Source organism: Mesoplodon bidens (genome assembly GCF_964165515.1).
Source record: "Mesoplodon bidens genome assembly, chromosome: 4".
Lineage (NCBI taxonomy): Eukaryota > Metazoa > Chordata > Mammalia > Artiodactyla > Ziphiidae > Mesoplodon > Mesoplodon bidens.
The window spans coordinates 111306451-111329997 of NC_138160.1; the positions used below are offsets into that span (position 1 = coordinate 111306451).

The 23547-nt window shown below is 37.1% G+C and overlaps 1 protein-coding gene across 6 annotated transcripts in view; it reads right to left on the reverse strand.

Moving 5' to 3' along the window:
* Window positions 1–23547, reverse strand: part of RAPGEF6 (Rap guanine nucleotide exchange factor 6) — a gene marked incomplete at its 3' end in the record, with an annotated part of 219987 nt that overhangs the window by 14758 nt on the left and 181682 nt on the right. For 5 of the 6 annotated variants that reach the window (XM_081232763.1, XM_081232762.1, XM_081232759.1 and 2 more), the window contains 5 exons: window positions 18979–19190; window positions 13509–13632; window positions 11086–11109; window positions 7553–7773; window positions 1790–1981 (listed from right to left, as the gene is read on the reverse strand). In XM_081232763.1, the coding sequence (XP_081088889.1) occupies window positions 1790–1981; window positions 7553–7773; window positions 11086–11109; window positions 13509–13632; window positions 18979–19190 (773 nt within the window). The remainder of the gene's footprint in view (window positions 1–1789; window positions 1982–7552; window positions 7774–11085; window positions 11110–13508; window positions 13633–18978; window positions 19191–23547) is intronic. The other variant, XM_081232760.1, reaches the window with a different exon arrangement.

Here is a 23547-nt window from a genome sequence, read left to right on the forward strand (position 1 = left end):
TACTCAGCATAGTAACAAGCAGCCCTTTGATACTGAAAAAATTTAAAACACAGTATACAAACACTACTCTTAATTAAGTGCCATTTTAATATAAATATATTTATCACATAAATAATAGTCATATTAGAGCAAGAGGGAAGAGGGCTACCTGGTACAAATAACACTGCTCTCAAGTGATGACATCCAAGTAAGAAATCAGAGCTAGGCTTGTCCCATGTCTCACTCCTACCACAAAAATCAACTTCACCCATTTTGCATCCAATTCTCTACTCATTTCCACAGACACCAAACTAGATCAGGCTCTGGGCAACTTCCCGTTGCTACATCAGGTTTCCACTAAGGTTCCCTAACTCCAATCTCACAGCCCTTCCTACTACAGACCTCCTCCAACATAAACTGGACCATAATCTTGCCTTGCTCAAACTGCTTTAATAGTTGCCCACTGACAACTTTCCTCTAGCATGTCATGTTATAATTTTGGCATGTCTATAACTTCACTTCTCCTCATCCTGGGACACTGTTTAGTACTGTGTTAAAAGTAAGGATTTTGAGCCAGTTAACCTGGGCTCAACTCCCAGCTCCATCTCTTACTCATGGTGTATAAGTTACTTAGACCTTCTATGGTTCCTATGTAGAATGAGAGTATTATCTATATTTAGGGTTATTATGAAGATTAAATGAACATAATATATAAAGTTAGTAAAACACTTAGAACCGTGTCTGGCATTCAGTAAGTGCTCCGTAAGTGTTAGCATTAATTATTATTGTCTCTCAACACCCTACAGCTTTGTACTCAGAGGCAGCAAACAGCCTGTAGCTCCTTGTAGATATCAAATTCTTCTGCCTGAAGCAAATTCTCTGGAATTTTTGCCTAATTACCTCCTTCCTAATCAACCTTTAAGACTCTGCTTAGGTGTTATCTCCAAAAGGCCTTCTCTGGAGCACTATCTTACCTCTGTCTACCCTAAAAGCCCTCCCTCTTTTGTTCTTTTATATGTTATGTACATGCTCCTGGCATAATAGTGAGCCGTTACATATACTGAAGTTATCTATTTGTGTGAATGTCTGTAACACCAGACTGAAATTCTGGCAAAGGAAGGGGCATTTCTTATTCAACTTTGGATTTCAAAACAGTATCAAAGTAAATTCACAAGGTTCTACTGAATATGTCCTATGTATAATGCATGAACTAAATAATAATGTTAGGGACCAAATCTAATCTAGCTTCGCATTTGAAAGCTAAAATAGTGATACTGTTAAAACAACAAATGAAAGTAATTTGGACAACATCTACATGGCCTAACAAGGAAAAAAAGCATGGTCTATACTTATATATTTTACATTTGCTTCTTGTCCCCAAGCTAGGTTTTCAGAAGTGGTCATTAATGAAAAACCAACAAACCGTCTTTTTTAGAAAGAACCAATTTCATTATTTTTAGATGCAGCAATTTCATAGGCTGCATCTGCATTAGATAATTGAGTAAATGCACCAGTAAATGCAGTAAGCCGTTGGTTGGTACCCAAATATACTGCTGTACGTTTCTGGCTGATATGATTATAGGAATTCCAACATCAATATTTAAAATATGTATGCAGTCATTGAATACAGCAAAATGAAGCATTAGGCGCCTATAGGCAAAATGAAGCATTTTTTGACTCATGAGTGCTGATTATATTACACAAACTACAATAGCTGATCTCCAAAGCATTTATATTTGTAATTATTTTCCATTCTAACTCGCCTGAAAATTTCAATTAAATGAATGCAATATTAACTGTGAATACTCACTCAGTGTGGCAGGGTCTTTTGCTTGTCCCTTCTTCCTGATGGGGTGCAAATTTACAGCTGGCACCTGAAGCACCTGGCTCACTCTGTGGGACTGATGCAAATGGGCTTTAGCTGCTTGGCCAGCTGACCTCACAGGCACTGGAGACATTTCTGACGACCTGACTGATCTTTTCTCACTTAGATTCTTGGTCACTAATAGAAGAGAGTAAGAAATACATAATTCTGCATTTAAGGCAAGGTTGTTACCACTGACAATAGTACACAGCTCATTAAAACCACCTATTTTTAACACAAAGAAGATTAATTTTCCTAACAAAAATTTCATGTATTTCAAAAATTTTGTAGAATTAAGTTAATTTTACTCCCTAAATTAAGATAATAGACTTAATTAGCTCCATCTGCACCATCATCCTAATGGCCAAGTTAACATCCTCTCATCTATATTATTTTTTTTTTGACAGATCCTGCCTCAGGTTTATTTCTACAAATAACACAGGATGACACCCGTCCCAAGCAGACAACACCCCAGGGGTCACATCAGTCCTTCTGTCTTCGTATCGGTGACAGAAGAGCCTTTCTTGGTGCCTAGGCAACCTTTGAAAGCCAGAACCAGAGTCGCAGCTGCACCCTGTGCCCTGATTTGAGCCTTGGCCTCTGGCCAGCGGAGCCTGAGACCCTTGGTGATGTGAGAATGAGCATTTCCCTGAGCCTGGGGTGAGCGATGTAGTCAAGTCAACTGAGCTTGTGGCTGCTGCCCTTTGCAATCTGGGCTCGACCTCCTTGGGCTTTATAAGAGCCTATATAGCCTTGGCAGGTACACGCATGGCCTTGGTGTTTTTGGCTGGCATCTTCCTCAGGTACTTCTTGTCATGCCTCTTGGCAAACCTAATGTTCCTCAGGAACTTGGATTCCACCCCCTTCAGAGATTCAAAGCTTTGTGATCAGGGTTTCTTGATGCCATTTCTGTGCCATGTATGGGACTTGCTGTTTATGGTGTGGTTCCTGAACTTGGCCATGTGTGCACCAAAGCCCCAAAGCACTTGGAACCCGAAGAGCTAGCATCCTCTCATTTATACTACTGAAATACTCCCCTCACTGTATCAATTCTAGCATGCCTTGAAGTCATTCTCCATACAAGAGTGCAATGACTCTTCCATCATGAAAATCTGTTCATGCCATTTTCTTTTTAAAATTTACTTATTTTTGGCTGCGCTGGGTCTTCGTTGCTGCACTCTGGCTTTCTCTAGTTGTGGTGAGCTGGGGGGACTACTGTTCGTTGTGGTGCATGGGCTTCTCACTGTGGTGGCTTCTCTTGTTGCAGAGCATGGGCTCTAGGCATGTGGGCTTCAGTGGTTGTGGTGTGTGGGCTCAGTAGTTGTGGCTTGAGGGCTCTAGAGCACAGGCTCAGTAGTTGTGGCGCGTGTGCTTAGTTGTTCCGCGGCATGTGGGATCTTCCCGGACCAGGGCTCGAACCTGTGTCACCTGCATTGGCAGGCGGATTGTTAACCACTGCGCCACCAGGGAAGCCCTATCGTGCCACTTTCCTTCTCCAAATGCCCTACACAAACTTTCAGATGACTTGCCACTGCTCTCAGGATAAAGACACAAATCCCTAAAACAAGGTCTATTAGACCCTGCATGATCCAGCTTCCCTAATAACCCACACTCTGCAGCTACTAGATTAGGTCCCGTTTTATGTTCTCAAGGCATCCTGTATCCTTCCTTCACAGCATTGATAACTGTAACGATACAATTGTCTGTGAGATTAATCAATTAATGTCTCTTCCCCCCACAAGGCTATAACTAACATGATTGTAAAGACTGTTTACTTTGTTCACTACTATATCCCTGTGTGTCCAGTGATGGATAGAAAACAGAGGCTTAACAGGTAGTTGTTGAATAAGTGAAATTATTTCAACAGCTATACATGGGAATACCAGAGATATTTATAAGTAGATGGTTAGTATACTTGAAGATGAACATCAGAATTAAAAACTAAGAACTCTTGGGCTTCCCTGGTGGCGCAGTGGTTGGGAGTCCACCTGCCGATGCAGGGGACACAGGTTCGTGCCCCGGTCCGGGAGGATCCCACATGCCACAGAGTGGCTGGGCCCGTGAGTCATGGCCGCTGGGCCTGCGTGTCCGGGGCCTGTGCTCCGCAACGGGAGAGGCCACGGCGGTGAGAGGCCCGCGTACCACAAAAAAAAAAAAAAACAACTAAGAACTCTGACTTAAGAAACAAAAAGCTGCCTCCTCTGTATAAAATCAATACTATAGTCCAAAGAAAAAAACTTCTTCCTTCAGGTAGTATTTTTAGTACTTTTAATTCTTCAGGCAGTTATTCAGGGTGGTTTTAATTCAGGTCCAACCTCAATACTCCATGATATTTTTGTTTTAAACACCAAGATAAAAGTGTTTAACCTGTCCCAGCACAGCTACAATAGTCAGCTACTATGCTTTTATTATCAGAACCTAGAGAATATTTTGGGTGATAAGAATTAGGGAAGGGGCTTCCCTGGTGGCGCAGTGGTTGAGAATCTGCCTGCTAATGCAGGGGACATGGGTTCGAGCCCTGGTCTGGGAGGATCCCACATGCCACAGAGCAACTAGGCCCGTGAGCCACAACTACTGAGCCTGCACGTCTGGAGCCTGTGCTCTGCAACAAGAGAGGCCCGTGCACCGCGATGAAGAGTGGCCCCCACTTGCCACAACTAGAGAAAGCCCTCGCACAGAAATGAAGACCCAACACAGCAAAAATAAATAAAAAATAATTAATAAAACTCCTACCCCCAACATCTTCTAAAAAAAAAAAAAAGGATTAGGGAATATCTCAGAAAGTCAAAGCAAAGTGCTCCTGGGGGATAATAGGCAGTAGAGCATCAACTGACTGAATCCAAAATGTTACCAACTTTTGGTTAGAGCCATGAAACATTTTCCCCCCAACACTAATCAATTCCATACTGACATCTTATTTTAATAGTTGCCATAGTACAAAGAAAAAAATCAAGAGACTACTTTGAATATAAAAAAAGAGGTCACAGGTGAGTGCCAAAACTCACACATATATACTTATTACGAAGAACCAAATTCTATGTTTGCCAATCAACTATTGTTTGGGTTTGGAATTTATTTAAACATTTAAAAATCAATGATGCAATAAAAATCAAAGACTCTCAAACTAAAATAAAGGAACATGAATTGAATTAAATTTTCACAAAACAATTTAACTTTCAGTTTAAGAAAGACCCACAGGTTTTCTCATTTTAAATCAGTATTAAAATCAATGGTAGTGAGACACCATTTAGTGTTATGAAAAAAGAAGTAGATAAGTCTAGGGTGGGTGTGAGAGGAGAAAGGTATCGCAGGTGTGTGTGAATGCGTGGTGGGGGGAGGAGAGAGAGAACGCAGAGGTTGGTATGTGGGATCTTTCTAGGAGTCAAAAAAGTTTTTAAATTAATTAATTAGTCATTTGGCTGCGCCGGGTCTTAGTTGCAGCACACGGGATCTTCGTTGTCGCGTGTAGGATCTTTGTGCAGGATCTTCATTGCGGCATTAGTTGCGGCATGCATGTGGGATCTACTTCCCTAACCAGAGATCGAACCCAGGCCCCCGGCATTGGGAGCAGAGTCTTAACCACTGGACCATCAGGGAAGTCCCTAGGCCTCAAAATTTTAACAATGAGCAAAGCATAAAAAAGGTTTCAGGCTTCCCTGGTGGCGCAGTGGTTGAGAGTCTGCCTGCCGATGCAGGGGACACGGGTTCGTGCCCTGGTCCGGGAAGATCCCACATGCTGTGGAGCGGCTGGGCCCGTGAGCCATGGCCGCTGAGCCTGCATGTCTGGAGTCTGTGCTCCGCAATGGGAGACGCCACAACAGTGAGAGGCCCGCATACCGCAAAAAAAAAAAAAGAAAAAAAAAAGGTTTCTATGCTTCTGAATATCCCAAATCATATTTAGGGAACAAAGAAAAGCAGATAGTGAAAACAAAAGATAAAATAAACAACCTTTTATCAGACAAAAGCAAGAATAATAAATTGCATTCAGTAACCACAAGATGATGAAGTCTATATTGCATTACTTGGGAAAAAATAATTTTGATGATCATTCAAAGCAACGTCAGAGATATTTAATAGATGTGTATATGGCTTTGAACTTTAAAACATGAATAAAATTTGAAGATTCTATATACTTTTTCAGTCTTTACTTTTGACATGTACCATTTTCTCATAGCAAACACTTCTTGATATCCCACCAGGTGGTAAGAAATTTTTCCAGATACTTTCCAAGTCTATATATATTATTTTTAACAGCCATATATCATTCTTTGTATTGATAAGGAAGCAGTGTACTTAACTATTCTCCAGCATTTTGGTATCTGTGTGAGTTTTTTCCATTGTAATACATGCTGCACAATCCCAATACTGGACACCTCACAGACTGCTGTGAGGAGGAGTAAATGGCAATGTTTATAAAAGTGTTTAGCATGGTTGCTGGCATATAGAGAGCACTCAGTAATTGTTAGCTTTCATTATTTTATTTGTTTCTCTTAATTTAATAGGTTTGATGTAGAAAGAATCTGAGATAAAACATAGTACCAATACTTGCTTGAGTTTTACATTTAGGCAAACAAGAGATCTAAGATGAAGAGAAACTTGTTCAAATGGTAATAAATGAGACCCAAACTCTGTCTCCATCCTTTAGTAGGCGTTCTTTTCATCACACCCCATTCATTTTCCTATTGGTAAAAGTGTTCAAGATACTGTTTTTATAACAACACTTACTGAATGGCTCATTACCCTACATTTTAAAATTCACTGTGAATCTGAATTTTAAAATCAATACTTGGTTGTATTTCCATTTTATCTTTTCTACTCTATTGACATACTTTTTCGATTACTATGTAAATACTATATCATTTATCAATTTCAGGGTCAACCCATGATAATTACAATTTCCCCCTATCAATTAGGAACACAGAAATAGAAAAACTGAACCTTCCCCCTCATATATTCTGTCAACATTTAATCAAGTTCTATACATCACATTGGGATTTTTACTGGTGTAATATTTAATCATATAGATAGATAGATAATACTCACTTATAATGGAAGTACAATCATCTTTATTTTGTTATTACAACAAACACAATATATTTTACCATCTTTGATCTCTGCTTTTACAACTCATGATTTCCTTGACCCAGAGACACACACATTCTATTGTTTGTACTTAATTAAAAAAAAAAGTATTGAGAATAGGCTCTATTTTGTTCATCATATTTTATATTTATAAATATTAGAATACGTCTAATTTTTCTTGTTTTACCTTATTTACTGATGCCTATAACACACCTATTATCTCTAACAGTATATTAATTAAAGTTATTGTATTTTTTCGGTTGGTAAATGATATTATCTGTAAAATTTTTAGGAAAGAGAAATTTTTCACTTATTTTACTCTTCATTTAGGGATGAAGATAAGAACATTCTCAAAGAGAAGGGCTCCTCTATAATGTTTCACTTTTTATAAGAAGACTTTAAAATGCTTTTTAAAGAACTATATCACTCCATTTCTTGCACAGAGTAATCATCAGGAATGGATGAGAATTCAGTATCTGATTAACATGATCACATGATGCTTGAGGTATGTCAGTAAACTTTTGTGAGTGAAAGTTAATTTTCTTGGGACTTCAGGATAATACTAGAGCAATAAATTTCTATTTTGTTGTGCTGTTTAGTGTCATGTAAGTGAAAACTTATACTTACAGGTACCATATGCAGGCTCCCACTGCAATGACATCATCTGGAACTTCTCCTCATCTGTTTCTACATCCAGACTGGAGAGATATTGCTTCACTTTCCTTGCCATTTGGGCATCTTCGTACAGCTTCTTAGCATTAAGCAGAGAGCTACGGCGTGCCTTTTTTTTGTGAGCACCTCCCTGAACATCCAGCATGTTTGAATTTGTGCTGCCTTGACTCAGTGACCTGTAAGAAGATGGAGATCACCATAAGGGGCTGTAAAGATGAAAATTAACTATGGCAGATTGAAGATTAAAAGAATTCTGTTCTGTTAATGCAACTGCATGCTGATGCAAATGAGTTAAAAGATGAAGAGCATTAATGCAAAGTAATATGGCACATATGGCAACATTCTGAGTTTTCAGATTCAGCAAAGTTCAGAATTCAAAAGAATAAGTTAACAATTCCCCCTAAAGCAACAAATTCCATCAGACCTGTGTTTGGTGCCTTTGCAACCCATGGCACAACTGTGACAAGTATAAGCATTCCTTTGGCCCTATGGCCATCCACACTCTGAACATATGGCGAGAGCCTAGTTCAGGACAAGTCCACCTTGAGCCAGATCTCTGCACCAGGATTTTTCAGCAGGGGAGTTTCTAGAGCAGCTTTGCTTGTACGTGCTGCTTTGGACATGCTATCGCCATCACCATTCCTGTATATAGCTGGCCCATTCCGAGCATGCTCACCGATTTTACCAGTAACCAGATTTTGATGAAAATTCAAATAGAACAACCGGTAAGAAAAATAACACCATTTATACTCAATTCAATATAGTCAGAGACCAGAAATGCAATAAAAAGCTACTCAATGCTTCCACTCACATATGAAATGGTTGGGCAATATGTGGCTTCTGTACTGGGGATATGGGATCTTTCTTTTGCAATGCCTCTAAATGTGATGAAACTACAAGCTGGATAGGAAAAACTACAATTGAAACAAGCTATAGCTTCACATCCAACTGTACTCTTTTTGGCAGACTTCTTTCTACAATAACCACATCTAGAACCACTGGAAAACAGGAACTGCAATGCTATTTGTCCTGTGTAACAAGGATAGCAAACACAAGGTTCTAGACAATTTTTATTTTAAAGGCAGTTGCCATTCTAAAATAATAAAGGTATCTATGGCTCTTCTAAGTTAACCTCCCAATTACCCAAAGATATTCTAAATACACATACCACAACCATACAACAATTTGTTTTTTTCTGTGCTCACATATCCCATTTAAAACAAACAACTAAAATCCTAATGTTTTCATTGTAAATTAAGTGAAATCAAGTTGTAAAAAATGTTACTTTTCTTTTGCAATTTTAAGATCTTTAAAAGAGTGTGTCTTACATTTGATGGCAACTTTCAATTGTTACTGGTCAGGCAGAAACTGTGATGTGGTTGTTGCTACTTACATACGCAGAAACTCCTAAACTTTCAGAGTGGTTTGGAAAAAATCCAGTGGCATTAGTGAATTACTCCCTTAACCTCCAGGAACCAAATGATTATAAGGATGTAGTGAACCTAACAAGTTCAATAACATTCCCAAAGCAGGTGTCAAAAGGATGTTAGCCCTAAATATCTGCAAAGCCAACCTAAGAGCCCAGCACCAGCAGCTTTTTGTTCTTTTATGGCTTGTTTTAAGAAGTGTGGCATTACCAACATATTTGACGGCACAAAAGGCAATACTGTGTGAGGAAAAAAACCCCCCAGAAACTAGTAACTCTAAAGGTGATTCAGAAAATTCATATTCTAAATACGAAGAAGTTTTAGAAAGACCTAAACCAATTTATATTTTATATTTTCCTTTTTGTGAATGCAAAAAGGTGTTATGTGATAAAAACACATACCTAAGTTTATACAAGAGCTCTTTTAACAAGTATAAAGTTAAAAAATTCTCAGTGTTAAGAAGGTACTGCAGTGATTTTTCTTCGTGGTACATAAAACAACAGTGATCCCAACAACTGATGATGTCTCAGATTCAAAGAAATGCAGTAAAATCAAGTCCCAACATTTAGGAGCAAATTTGAATACAAGTATTTAATAATTTTATGTAAGTTGATATAAAAAAGTGTCCAGAAATCTAGGATACATACAAAATTTTAATAAGTGAAAATATCATGATAAATGGCAATGTCTTCTAAGCTACTTTCAAAATGCTTTGATGTAAAAACAAAAATATCTAGTGTCTGCAAACATCATACAAAGCAACCCTAAAGCTGAATAAACAGTGAATGTGTTACATAAGTCATTCAAACACCCCAAAATCCCCACTAAGATATACTGTTCAAGTATTCTTCTTCATAACAGTAACGTTAGGAATCAATTTCTATCTTCAATGAGAAGAACCAGAGAAGACCAAGACATAAATGTAAAGTATAGAAGAAAACACAGGAGAAACACAGAGAAGGAAGAAAGCAGAAGGGAATTCAAGTTCACCAAGCTTCAACAGAAAGCAAAAGACCACAAATAAGACAAGACTCAAAGTAAGTGGCTCACAAAAAATCCTTCTTATATGTAATATAAAAGCATCTAACTTCATGATTCACTATAATCTTAAAAGAGCAAAATTCTTCTTATTTAATCCCCTCATCCACAAAATCCATCTTTTTCTTCAACTAAAAATGAAAGGACCAGATAGATGATTTATAAGATCCCAAACATTCTATGATTCTACATGGATACCTAGCTATCTATTACAGATCTGTAAGCAGAGATCTGAACCTACTTGAACAACAAAAGGTGTTGTTAGTTCTGATTCTATTTCAGTTTTAAGAGAGATAAGGGAGTCTTTAATTAAATTGGTAGGAATTTAAAACTCAATGCTATATGTCTCATGGTATTAGTGGATCTGAACAATTAAAATTATCCTCTATTTCAATTATTTACTAACTCAATATTACAGTATCGTTTGGATAAAGGCTGCACCCTTTTGGAAAACTGATGGAAAAATGTAACCTTTATAAACAACCCTTTTACCCATTTTAATATACTTAAACATTTATTTTTATAAAATATGGCATGTGAATAAAAGAAAATAGTGTGGACTCTGGAATCAGACTACCACCATTAGTGAATCAGAATCCACCATTAGTGAGCTCTAGGAATTTGGACAACTCTATCTTCCCCATCTGTACCATGGGAATAACATTACCTATTTCATAGAGTGGCTGGAGAATTAAATAATTCATATAAAGTGCACAGAGAAGTATATGGCACATAGGAAGCACACAACAAATATATGCTGTCATCATCATCATCTAACTGACCCTGATAAATAAAATCTAAAAGGGACTTTATGGGACGTCAACAATGGAAAAGAAAAGGGAAAAAAAGCTAGTTCTAACACTATTTTAACCTTGTTAGCAAAAGGCATTTATTTGTCAGGAATGTAGGTTGACAGGGTTAATAGAACACATGCTATTTTACGTGCGTGCATTAATGAAAAGGATGCAGTATATGTTAACAGTTAACAACCTTCATTCCAGTTGCATTCATCTCTACACTTACCCCAGACTCCGCCACCTCTTCTTCCTGTAAGCAAGAGCCACAAACATTGAAGCATATGTTTGAATAGGAAAGCACAGAAAAAAGACAACAGTCGTGAGTCAGAGAAACTATGGAGACAGAACAGAAAAATTTTACTAGAAAAAAATGGTAGCTTAACAGTAAAATGACTTTAATGGAATACAAGGGGGTAAAATGAATTATGATATGTACTGAAAGCCAAAAAACTCCACACCATTTAAAAGTATGCTTTTAGACCAATTATATTTTTAATACCTAATTCATTTAGAGGCTTATGTTAATAAGAAGCTTAAGGGAAAACATTTACTATGAATTTTGAATTCAAAGTTTTCAGGGAAACCTTAAATTAAGGAATATGATCTTTTGAACTTTTTTTTTTTAAAAAGGATTTTTGAGCCATACATTTAAGCGAGGATGAAATTACAAGAAACAAAGATTTATAATTTTGTTTAAGTGCAGGAATTTCTCTTACAATGTGTATTAACAAGAAATTTTGACAAGCAAATCCAACTTAAAATGTAAGTACAAACATATCATCAAAATCTTTATGATCCTGTATCTCCTTACACTACAATTGGGCTGAATCAAGATTCTTTTTAAAACTTTTATTCTCATTTATTTTTCTGCCCTTTCCCCCCAGTCCCAACTGGTCTCATTATATCCCTGGCTTGTATCCAATAAGCTCCAGCTCTGCCCAGCCCAAAATTCTGTTTTTCAGTTAGCACACTGACTACTGTTAAAATAAAAGGGGCTACTTTGTCTACACAAGATATTATACACCACCAAACTGGACAATTACTTGCTTAAAGAAAGCTAGTACATTTCAGTACTAGCTGACAAATACAATTGATTCAGGAAAACTTCAGTCTAATCCAATTATGTTTTATTTTTTCCTATACTGCACTCTACTCTAGCCTAGGCCATTCCCAAGGAAACAGCCAAGTTTACTGATTTCATCCTCAGTTTCTTCCTCCTTTGCTCATTTCTGAGGCATTGTACTTAAAATATTATCAACTGGTCTGGCAGGCTCACAAAGTCATTATCGTCTTGAGGAATGAGGGTGCTAAAATACATGAGTAGATGGATGTCTGTGTAAGACAACAGGGCGTGGTGGGGCCACTGTACAGGGACATATAACAAAAACAAAAACTTAAAAACAAAGAAACAAACAAATCCTCCAGGTCTGCTTTGGTCCCTGGTTTGTACTATTTTCTGCTTCTACACTGCTGAGCAATGATACCCCTCATTACATGTAGTGATTCTCAGGGACAGAAGTGGGATGGGTTGGGAAGAGGAGATATGATATACCCCTTCCTCGATACTTTGAGAATTTCTACACTAGAGCAACGATCAGGTCAACTACGTATAAAAACAAAGACTCCTGAACAGTGATTTAGACAAAACAAAACAAAAATAAAAAAACCAATCCTGACACACACTGATTCTGTTTGGTTACAAAAACTCCATCTCTAACTTTTAAAAAACCAAGTATTTTTGTTTCCTTAGTAGGCTATATTTCTTTCAAGCCACAAGAATTGTGTCTGTCTGGGTAAACATTTCATTTTTAAAGCTCTTAGGTACTGAAGCTATACACAAAGGCCCAGAAGAAAATCAGACCAAAAATGAAAACCCTAATATCTTTTTACCCTAAAAATTACAGAAATTACTGGGAACAGCTTGACAACATACTTTATGTTTTAAATAATTTGAGAAGGCATTTGTTATTACATTAAAAATGAATTTTAAAAAGCATTCTTAGAAGATCAAGTTAATATTGAATGCAATTTTTATTTCATTTTTATTAAAGAGGGAGCATCCTTAAATTTGCACTTTCTAAACTGCGTTAAAGAATTTACATACAAATAAACAGCAGTACCATGACTTGAAACCAAGGAATATATTTTAGAAGAATAAAGTAGAATTTAGGCAGAAATAGAACTTTAAAAATATTCAATAAAAATAAAAGACATATTCAGTAAAAATAAAAGACTAATACTTCATACATTTGGTTAGAAACCAGATGTAAGCATCTGTCCTCTGTGATAACTTCAGTAAAGATCAGCAACTTACTTACATTTAAGTTACATGACATTTTAATTAACAATAACAATACAGAACTATCCATGTACTCAAAAAAGTAATAGAGAACTAGGGATCAAATCTCAGCAATTTATGTAATCCTGGACACATTACCTAACTGCCCTGAGCTTCAGTTTCTTCATATGTAAAAGGCAGGCCAATACTACTACCAACTTTTAAAGGTTATAGTGACAAACGATTACTTGAGAGTGACATCTGTAAAGCACTTAGTACACTGCGTAACAAATGGCAGATGGTCAATAAATGAAAACTATTATATCATGCTCATTGCCACTCTGTAACACTTACACACTTCAAAGACATACCTCTGTCGGAACATCATAGCTGGGTCCATGTTAGCAGAAGTCATTCGAACAACTTGACGAATTTCCTTGGCAATCATTCTGAGCTTCTCAAAATTTACTAAACCATCTACTTTGGAATCATTTCCTATAGAATAAAAGTAACTTTTTTTAACTTCCAAAATTAAAATATCTATATAAAGGTAGCAGAAGTCAAGTTATTATTGTTGGAGGCACAAATGAGAACCTTCTTTATCAAACTGTCACTTTTGTTTTCAAGAACTGATAAACCCATAGATGGTTTAATCCTGCTCCCAGGGAATGAGCTAATGGGAGAAATTCTATTCCTACGGAAGTAATGATTATGATTATTAGAAAGTGAGAAACTGCACAGCTTCTAAAAGCCATTTCATTATGCTGTAGGCACACCTAGTAAAAAATACAGCTCCTCAAATCTAATTCTCCAGATGCCCAGCCAACTCTCAGGCAAGTACGTGCATCTGTTTTATTGGGCAGCAGAGGAGAGCACTTGAAAACTTAGGTTTTAGCCAGAGGTCACAAGGAGTGACCTTTGGTTTAACTAATCCAGTAAGGTTTCTATGGTTTACAGTACTTTAAAAAAATGTAAAATGAGCTGTCAACACTTAAGAAGTGGAAGACATCCCAAGAAAGCAAGAATTTCTGACTTCTCTCGAAGAAAAAAAGTGGGGTGGGTAGGTGGCGGATTAAATAATAAGTATTGATATGTCTGTTTACCAAGTGGTAATAATTAGTTAAAATTAAGAGGTGGCTGGCTCGTAGGGGTAGACATCTTCTAGTCTGCCATGCATCTTCTCTTCCCCAGGATTTGAATTTACAATCATGACTTTAATCATTAAACACAAATTTGCTTGTTCATAAGTTCTATGGTTTTTGTTTCTGTTTCACCAAGTAGTTCTCTGAGGAAAAAAACTCATACACCTCTCAAAATGGTCTACTTTTCTTTGACGAGAACAGGAATGAGACCAGACTTACCCCATATGTTGGCTTACCCAGTTCAAGCTACAAGGCAAAAAATTATATGTTCAAAGGGTAATCTGTCTTTTTCTCACACCTGTCTTTAACAGTTGGTGTGACCCTATTTATTTTCCACATAGCCCCCGAGGTGTCTGTGCAATTCCAAGTCCCTGAAGCCAAGTTTGAGAACCACATGGGTCTGGAACACACAGTGGGCTCCCTTTTTGTAGTAAATGGCACCTATCCATTGGACATATCAATGGTTCAGGGTCTCAACATGAGTTGAAAACAAAATGATAACCCAAAATACTTTCAAGTCACATAAACATGTTTTGAGGGAGCATGTCAGAAAAATATACTTGAAGCCTATAATGATATTTTCTTATGAAAAAGGAGTGATAATGAAAGTGGGGGCAGTACAACTAGTTAATTGGCACAACACGTCTGCTAAGAACAGTTAGAAAAGTTGGACAAAATAGAAAAAAAATGTTTTAAGTAATCAAAAAACTATCAAGGCTGTGAAGATCTGAAGCAATAATGAAGATCTGTGGCAAGTTAGCATTTCCCAGTGCTTGACCCAGCATCTGCTGATTTTAGAAAAGTGGATGATGAGCTGAAAAACTGAGTAGTGGCACCATGACCTTTGAAGTTAGAGAAGAACAACTTAAGTCTAGATAAATCTTCAATGTTTTGGGTTGGGATTTTGAAGGCCTATAATATAACCTCAGACTAAAGATAAACTAAATGTAGACTGGGATAAAAGTTGAGTGTTAAATTATCTCAAAATATGAAAATGGTTTAAGGTGATTTTTGGATTGCTAGTGCCCCTAGCTGCCTGGCAGAAGCAAGCTTTAATTCTCTCTGGAGGAATGTAATATTGTCTGAAACCCTAGATTATTTCTGTAATTTCTTTATACACAACATCCATTTGGTCAAAAATAACCAGGTACATCAGGAGAAAATTCAATATGATTGAAATGCAAGGAAAAAAAAAAGACAACAAAAAGACTCATAAAGGATCTAGATTATGGAGTTATTGGAGATAAACATAATAGTAACTGGTAAATATGTGCAAGGTTATAAAAAACAACACTGAAAACTTTGGCAGAGAACATGAAGATAAAAAATGAATTTAAATTGTAAAACTGGAAAAAAAAAACCCAATAACTGAAATAAGGAATTTGCTGCTGGATTTAACAGTAAATTAGACATAGTTGAAGAAATGACTTAAAAATTGGACATTAAGCTGGGAGAAAATTCCAGAATGAATAAAAATATCCACGTCAGAGAAAACCAAATGCTACACCTAGTCACATCATAGCAAAACTAGAGAAAAGCAGAGATAGAGAGAAGAGAAAATGATAAAGCAGCTATTAGAAAAAGGGTAGATTATTGTCAAAGGAACAACAAATAAGACTGACACTTGATTTCTCAACAATAACAATGGAAGCCAGGAGACAGTTTTGCTATCTCAAAATGTTGAAAGGTAAGTGGCAACCAAAGTTATGCCTTAAGAATGAATATTAATTAAAGACATTTTTCAAATAAACAAAAAGTAAGAGATTTCATCACCAGCAGACTTGCGCATAAGGGAATAATAATCAGTGTTCTACAGGAGAAAAAAAACCCAACCATATGAAAACTTTGAAATGCAGGAACAGTAACAATATCATCATGCAGGTAAAGCTAAATAAGTACTGACTTTAGTAAACAACAATAGTATCGTGTGGCATTTAAAGGCATGGAAACAACTGTATATGTCGGGAGGTAAGTAAATGGGAATTTAAATGGTCTAACTTCTTGCACTGCCTGACACACAGGAAAGTACTAATGAGTATTACTTGAATTAATATCAACAAGTATAAATATATTGGGTTGGCCAAAAGGTTCCTTTGGTTTTTAAGTAAAACTAAAACACATTTTTCATTTTCACCAAGAACTTTATTGAACAACGTATGCACCTTTTTGTTCCACTACCTTCTGCCATTTTCCAGGTAACTTCATAATTCCATCTTCCCAAAACTTTTTATCTCTTTGAGAAAAGAACTGTTCCAGGTGCCTTTTACAGTCTTCCAGGAAATGGAAATTTTTTCCATTAAGAGAATTTTGTAAAGACGGAAATAAATGGAAATCCAAAAGTGCAATCTCTGGTGAATATGGCAGATGAATCAGAACTTCCCAGCCAAGCTGTAACAGTTCTTGCTTGGTCATAAAAGAAACATGCGGTCTTCCGTTATCCTGATAGAAGATTATGCATTTTCTGTTGACTAATTCTGAATGCTTTAGGTCGAGTGCCGCTTTCAGTTGGTCTAATTGGGAGCAGTACTTGTTAGAATTAATCATTGGGTTTTCTGGAAGGAGTTCATAATAGAAGACTCACTCCCTTCCAATCCCACCATATACACAACGTCCATCACCTTCTTTGGATGAAGATCGGCCTTTGGTGTGGTTGGTGGTGGTTCATTTCGCTTGCCCCACGATCTCTTCTGTTCCACATTATTGTGCAGTAATCCACTTTTCATCACAGGTCACAATTTGTTTTAAAAACGAAACGTTTTCGTTACGTTTAAGTATACAATCACATGCAGAAATATGTTCAAGAAGGATTTTTTTCGCTTAACTTATGTGGAACCCAAACATTAAAGCAATTAACATACAAAGCTGGTGCAAATGATTTTCAATGCTTGATTTGGGTATTTTGAGTATGTTGGCTATCTCCAGCATGGTATAATGTTGATTGTTCTCAATTAATGTTTCAATTTGATTGCTATCAACTTCAACTGGTCTACCTGACCGTGGAGCAATGTCCAGCGAGAAATCTCCAGCACGAAACTTCACAAACCACTTTTGACACGTTCAAGCAGTCACAGCACCTGCTCCATACACCACACAAATCCTTTTGTGTGTTTCAGTTTCATTTTTACGTTTCTTTAAATAATAAAGTATAATATGCCAAAAATGTTGTTTTTCTTCTATCTTCAATATTAAAATGGCTACACAAAAATCCACCAATTTTGATAAGTTTTTAAAAAATGCACACTGACATGACAGCTGTCACGATACAATCTAACAAAATGGTTTCGAATGAAGTGAAAGACAACTAAGAGCTACTAGAGCCACCTTACGGAAAAAACCGAACGAACTTTTTGGCCAATCCAGTATAATGTCTAGTGTAACACTAGAAAATTAGTAAAACATTCTATAGTCAGCAAGTTAATGGAGGACAAATACCATTCACAAAAATCAATTAAGGGGATTGCAGATAAACCACATGGCAAAAGGTTAATAAATTAGGTTTTTAAAACTAAGAACTTACTGTTCATCAAAAGACATCCTTAAGAGAGTCAAAAGGCAAGTCATGCTATATACAGGACTTACACAAAATTCTTAAAAAGTATATTAGAAAAACAGAACCTTATAAAAAATAAGCAGGACACTGAACTGATAATTGTCAAAAGAGGACGAATAAATATACAAAAGGGTGTTCAGCCTCATTAGTAATCAGAGAAATGCAAAATAAACCACATCAAGATACAATTACACACCTACTGGACTGGGTAAAAATAAAAAGGATCAATTTATCACGTGTTGGTGAGAATGAGGAACAACAAGAACGCTAATAACACTGCCAGTGTTCCACTTTAGTAGATTAACCTCAAACTGCTTTCCAAAGTTGATTATATGAATATCAGGACCCATAAATTTCACTGTGAATTATACTGAACAAAAATGCACGTGCGCTACGAGATATGTGAAAGAATATTCATAGCAGCATTATTTGTAAACAGTGGAAACTATCAAATGCTCATCAATGGATTGGATGAATCCACTGTATTGCATTTATGTAATGGAATGAATGCTAAATAGTTTTCAAAATGAAGTACAGTTACACTCAAAAACATGGAAGAATCTCATCTCAAAAGTCTAATGTTGACCAAAATAATCCAGAAGCTAAACCAAAACTAAAAAAATAAACATACTCTGTGATTATATAAAGTTCAAGAACAGGTGAAACTAAACCACAGTATTAGAAGTCAAGATCTTAGTTATCTTTGGGGAAGATAAAGGTGGTAACTAGGAAAGGGCATGAGTCGGGGTGCTGGGAGGTAGGCAATATTTTATTTCTTTGGATGTTGGTTGCATGGGTGTTTGCTTTGTCATAATTCATTGAGTTCTTCACTTGTTCTGGGTACTTTTCTGTATGTGCTTAGTAATTAAAAAATCAAGTTGGAAGGAAAAATATTACTAAACAAAACAATAAATAAGATCAAAAGTCTGATCTTGGTTGTAAGTCAACTTTAAGTTTGAATGCATTGGGTAAACATCTACATTTGTTCTTGTCAATAATGTGGGTTTTGGTTCCTAAGATTTGCTGCATTTGACTGGGTAAAGCTTTAGTGACTTTTAATCAATAGACTGGAAAATACATTAAATACATCACAATTATGGAGAATTAGCTGAAGCTAAATATGCTAATTTTCAAATAACTTTTAAATACCTTCATGTAGAAATGTCATATCTTTCTTGACAACGGGGAAGAGTGGAATAATTGGAGGCTGCATGCTTTGACTACTAAGAATATTTCTATATTTTGCCATGTTTCTAGATGGATCAAAAAGGTCTTGTAGATCTTGGAGGTGTTTCTCATACTTGCTTGGTAACTTTTCCCAAGTGCCTCTGAGTCGTGCTACAGATGCCAGGTTCAAGCCACTGCCGAAGATGAGAATAAAAACATTAGCAAGGGACTTGTGGGAGAGAAAGGATTCAGGTCAGGAAAGTGTATAAACCAATCTTTTCTAATAAAGGTAAAATAAGCAGGGACAAATTTCAATGTGTTGAAATAAACAGGAGAACCATGAAAAAATAAATAAATAAAAGGGACTCCTTGATCTTAAGGAAAACTTCCTTCAAAGGAACTACATTACTTGCCTATGGTTGTATACCAATAGCCTTTATTTTGTAGTCTGCATGTAAATCACAAATTTAGTAATTCCATAAAATAGGCATTTAACTTAAAAATAAACTTCAAGGGCTTCCCTGGTGGCGCAGTGGTTGAGTCCGCTTGCTGATGCAGGGGCACGGGTTCGTGCCCCGGTCGGGAGGATCCCACATGCCGTGGAGCGGCTGGTCCCGTGAGCCATGGCCGCTGAGCCTGCGCGTCCGGAGCCTGTGCTCCGCAGCGGGAGAGGCCACAACAGTGAGAGGCCCGCGTACCGCAAAAAAAATAAAAATAAAAAAATTAAAAAAATAAACTTCAAGTATCACAATGTTTTGTTATTTGCTTAGAAATAACTTTATGGACACATTATCTATTTGAAAGTGGTGTAAGTAATAACAAGCGTTATATAAGAAGGCAAGTTCTGGGGCTGAAAACCTTTCCTTGAGATTTTGGCCACTCATGTCCCTGATTCCAATACTTCCATATCCCTAGATTCTAATTCTGTTGTCCCTCAGGCCTTCGTATATTCAATGTCTCCTCTCTATAGGATTTTAAACAAACTCAGATAGTCCTAACTTTAAAAATAATGCATGCCAATTAGGCTACGACTCCTCCTCCCTATCCCTTACCTCTATACTGCCAACTCATAGGTATGCTGCTGAATGAATAGTGCAATTTTCTTACCAGTTAATCCCTCTTTGGTTCTCAGCCACCTGACTTTTACCAATACTATGGTATTTAAAATGTTCTCTTGACTTCTGATTTTAAAGTGTGGAGTTAAGGTATCTTTGTTTCCTCTGCTTCTCAGAAATCATCCTAAACAACTACAAGGATGAATAACAGGAATGCAAATTTCATCTCCACCAAAACTAAGAGATATCTGTAACTCCTAAACACATTAGAAAGGCTGTCAAAAAATAGTCAAGGTCAACTTTGAGTATGCAAAATACTGAAAAAGAATGCCTGCAGCTGAAGATGTCAATGAAAGCTGGTAAAGCACAGCTCTCTGAAGCAGGTAACTCACCCAGAAGGCAAACCAGGAATCCCCTATTTGGAACAACACAACAGAGTCCATAGGCTGACAGAATTCGGAGGGGGCTGGACTCTGTTCTTTACCAGAGAGTGTCAGGGAAAGCAAGATTAACACAGTACACACAGTGATATAACATCTTGGCAAGAAGGAATTTAACAGTGACACAAGAAAGAAGGGAGAAACTGAGTTGTAAGCAGGCATAAAACTGCCAATTTTCATTTGCTGGAGAGAAGTAAAGGGTAAAACTATTCACATACAAGCTCTATTTCTGCTAGCCTGGGACACTGCCCTGGCTTTTCTCCCACGTGAATCTCCTGCAGATAGATGGTATAGGAAAACTCATGTCATTCAAAAAGAAGGAATGAATGCCAGACCTATAACATGCTGCTACAAGGAAAAACAAAGACTTAAAGATCATAAAGCAGGAAAATGTTCCTACAATACAATAAAAACTGGGACTAATGACTCCAGCCATGATTTCAAATGAACTAATAAAGTAAACAAAGAGTAATGCAGTGATATAAGAGTTTAGGGAAAAAATATATAAGTTGATAAAAAAGTTAAGTAAAGTTTAGAAAAGAATGGAAGAAAAAATGCAACCAACAGAGAAATGAAGGCAACACTGGAACCTACATAAAGAAAAAAAAGACACTGCTAAAACCTTAGGCAAGTGACTTAAAAGAAAGGATAAACAAAAGCAATCAATGGAAATGGACAGAGCTGAAAAGAACAAGAGAGAAAATAATGGATATGGAAGACAAAGGAGATCTAAAATATATATAATTGGTATCCTTGAAGAAGGAAACGAAAATAATGGAACTGAAAAAATATTCAAAAGTACAATTTGAGAAAACTATTCAGAAACAAAAGAACTGAATCTATAGAATAGATACCACAGTTCCAGAGAACCTGATACAAAATTAAATGAGATGTGGAAACACCCATTTAAAGGTAAATGACTTCAGAGATAAGGAAATAATATGGAGAGTAAACTCAGAAATTTGAACAACTATACAAAATGCTAGTTGTAGAGCCATTATCTATGAGGTTCCCAAGAAATTACATGTTAGACAAGAATTTTAAAGGCAGATAAACTGACACTGAAGTTCAAAGGCAACAGAAAAACACTCTGAATATGCTCAGGATATATAATTCCCATAGGCCCTTGTGCAAGAAATGACTAGAAAACAAACTTCAACCAGGAGATGACTGGAGAGAGTGATGTCAGCATTATACTGTCATAAGACGACCCTCATTTTACCCCCTGCCCCAACAATGAAAATTCAGCATCTATCCATGAACAGTAAGTAGTGCCTCTGTGGGAGTTGTGAGACCCAGAATCACAGACCAAGGGACCTGAGAGGAGTCTCACCCACTGGTGTACTGGGTAACAAGCAGGCAGATTTGGGTACTGGCTGTAGAACCTACAGGAGACTATGAAATGGCTCTGGCCTCTCTTAGCTGTGGTCTGGGGACACATGGAGAACACTGACTTGGGTGGTCAGCTACAGACAAGAGAGCCTTTGTGAAGTCCAGGTTTCCATAGGAGAAGTTCAAGCACTCTGCTGGAATATAACAGAACAGAAAAAAAGAGTGCAGATGCACTGGAATAGAAATAGCTTGACTTTGCTGGCATCAAGGAAAGCATAGCTTAAGCCTAAACTAGACGGCCCATGATTTCTCCCACAGGGGAAAGGGAGAGCCAGTGAGTGAATGCTTGGCTGCCCTAGCAGTGTAGGATGCTGCCAAAGACACTCATTCTGTCTTGTAGCATCCAGAGCACTAAAGTGGGAGCTCCATGACTGGGGGGAGCGAACAGATCAGAAGAGCAGCATATAAGATTCCAAGAGGTATTAAAGGGATGCATTTCCTGCTAAATGCTTCTGGATTCCAACAGGAAGTCCATCCAGGAGCCACAGGAAGAACCTCACTTGTAAACCCCCCAACGTACCCAAGAGCACCTGCAGCTCAACATGCACAAACCCACACCTCCCCCACTCTGCTACTGGCTCCTTGTGCAAGGTCCCAAGAGAAAGCTCTGGTAGAGAGGAAACACACACAGGAAACAGGCCAGAGTCTGTGGGTAAAGAAGAAACCACAAACCTGAGCTGTAGCACTACCTTTAGGAAAACAAAAGAGACACTATATCAGCAGCTGACATAGTACATCCTAGGATACAGAGAAGACATACAAGCTTCAGAATTCTGCCACAAGAGGGAAAAGAAGCATGGAGCAGATGTATCCACACAATGCCTGAGAAAGCTTCAGAATCTATCAATATATCAAGAATGATGAAAGGTTTTTTATCTGAAGGCAACTCATAAAACTCAGAGAAGGTGAATGGTATTTCAAATGCAAAAAGAGCAATGCAAAACTCCAAGTAACATGAAAAGTGAAGGAAACACGACATCACCAAAAGTTCACAGTAATCTTCCAGTAATCAAACCCAAAGACATGGCGATCTATAATTTACCTAACAAAGAATTCAAAATAGGTGTTCTAAGAAAACTCAATCAGCTATAAGAAAACAAAGACAATTCAACGAAATCAGGAAAACTATATGATCCAAATGAGAAATTTAAAAAAGATATAGACATCACAAGAAAGAACCAAATGAATATTCTGGAGCTGAAGAATTCAGTGAATGAAATGAAAAAAATGCACTAGAGAGCATCAACATCCAGTAGACCAAAGAGAAGGAAAAATCAATGAGATAGAGGACAGGAACTTTGAAATAACTCAGTCTGAGGAGAAAAAAGAATGAAGAAAGTTGGGAAACCATAAAAAAAAAAAGCCACAATATACAAACCACTGGAGTTCCAGAGGGAGAAGTAAGGGAAAAGGGGGCAAAAAGACTATTTAAAGAAGTATGGCTAAGAACTTCCCAAACCTGACAAGAGATCTAGACATCCAAGCTCACGAAGCTAATTGGTCACTCCATTATTTCGATCTAAAACAACTTTCTCCAAGACACATTATAATAAAGGCAGCAAGAGAAAAAAAAGATTGTAACTTACAAAGGAAACCCCATTAGGCTATCAGCAGATTTCTTAGCAGAAACCTTACAGGCCAGGAGAGAGTGGTCTAACAGTCAA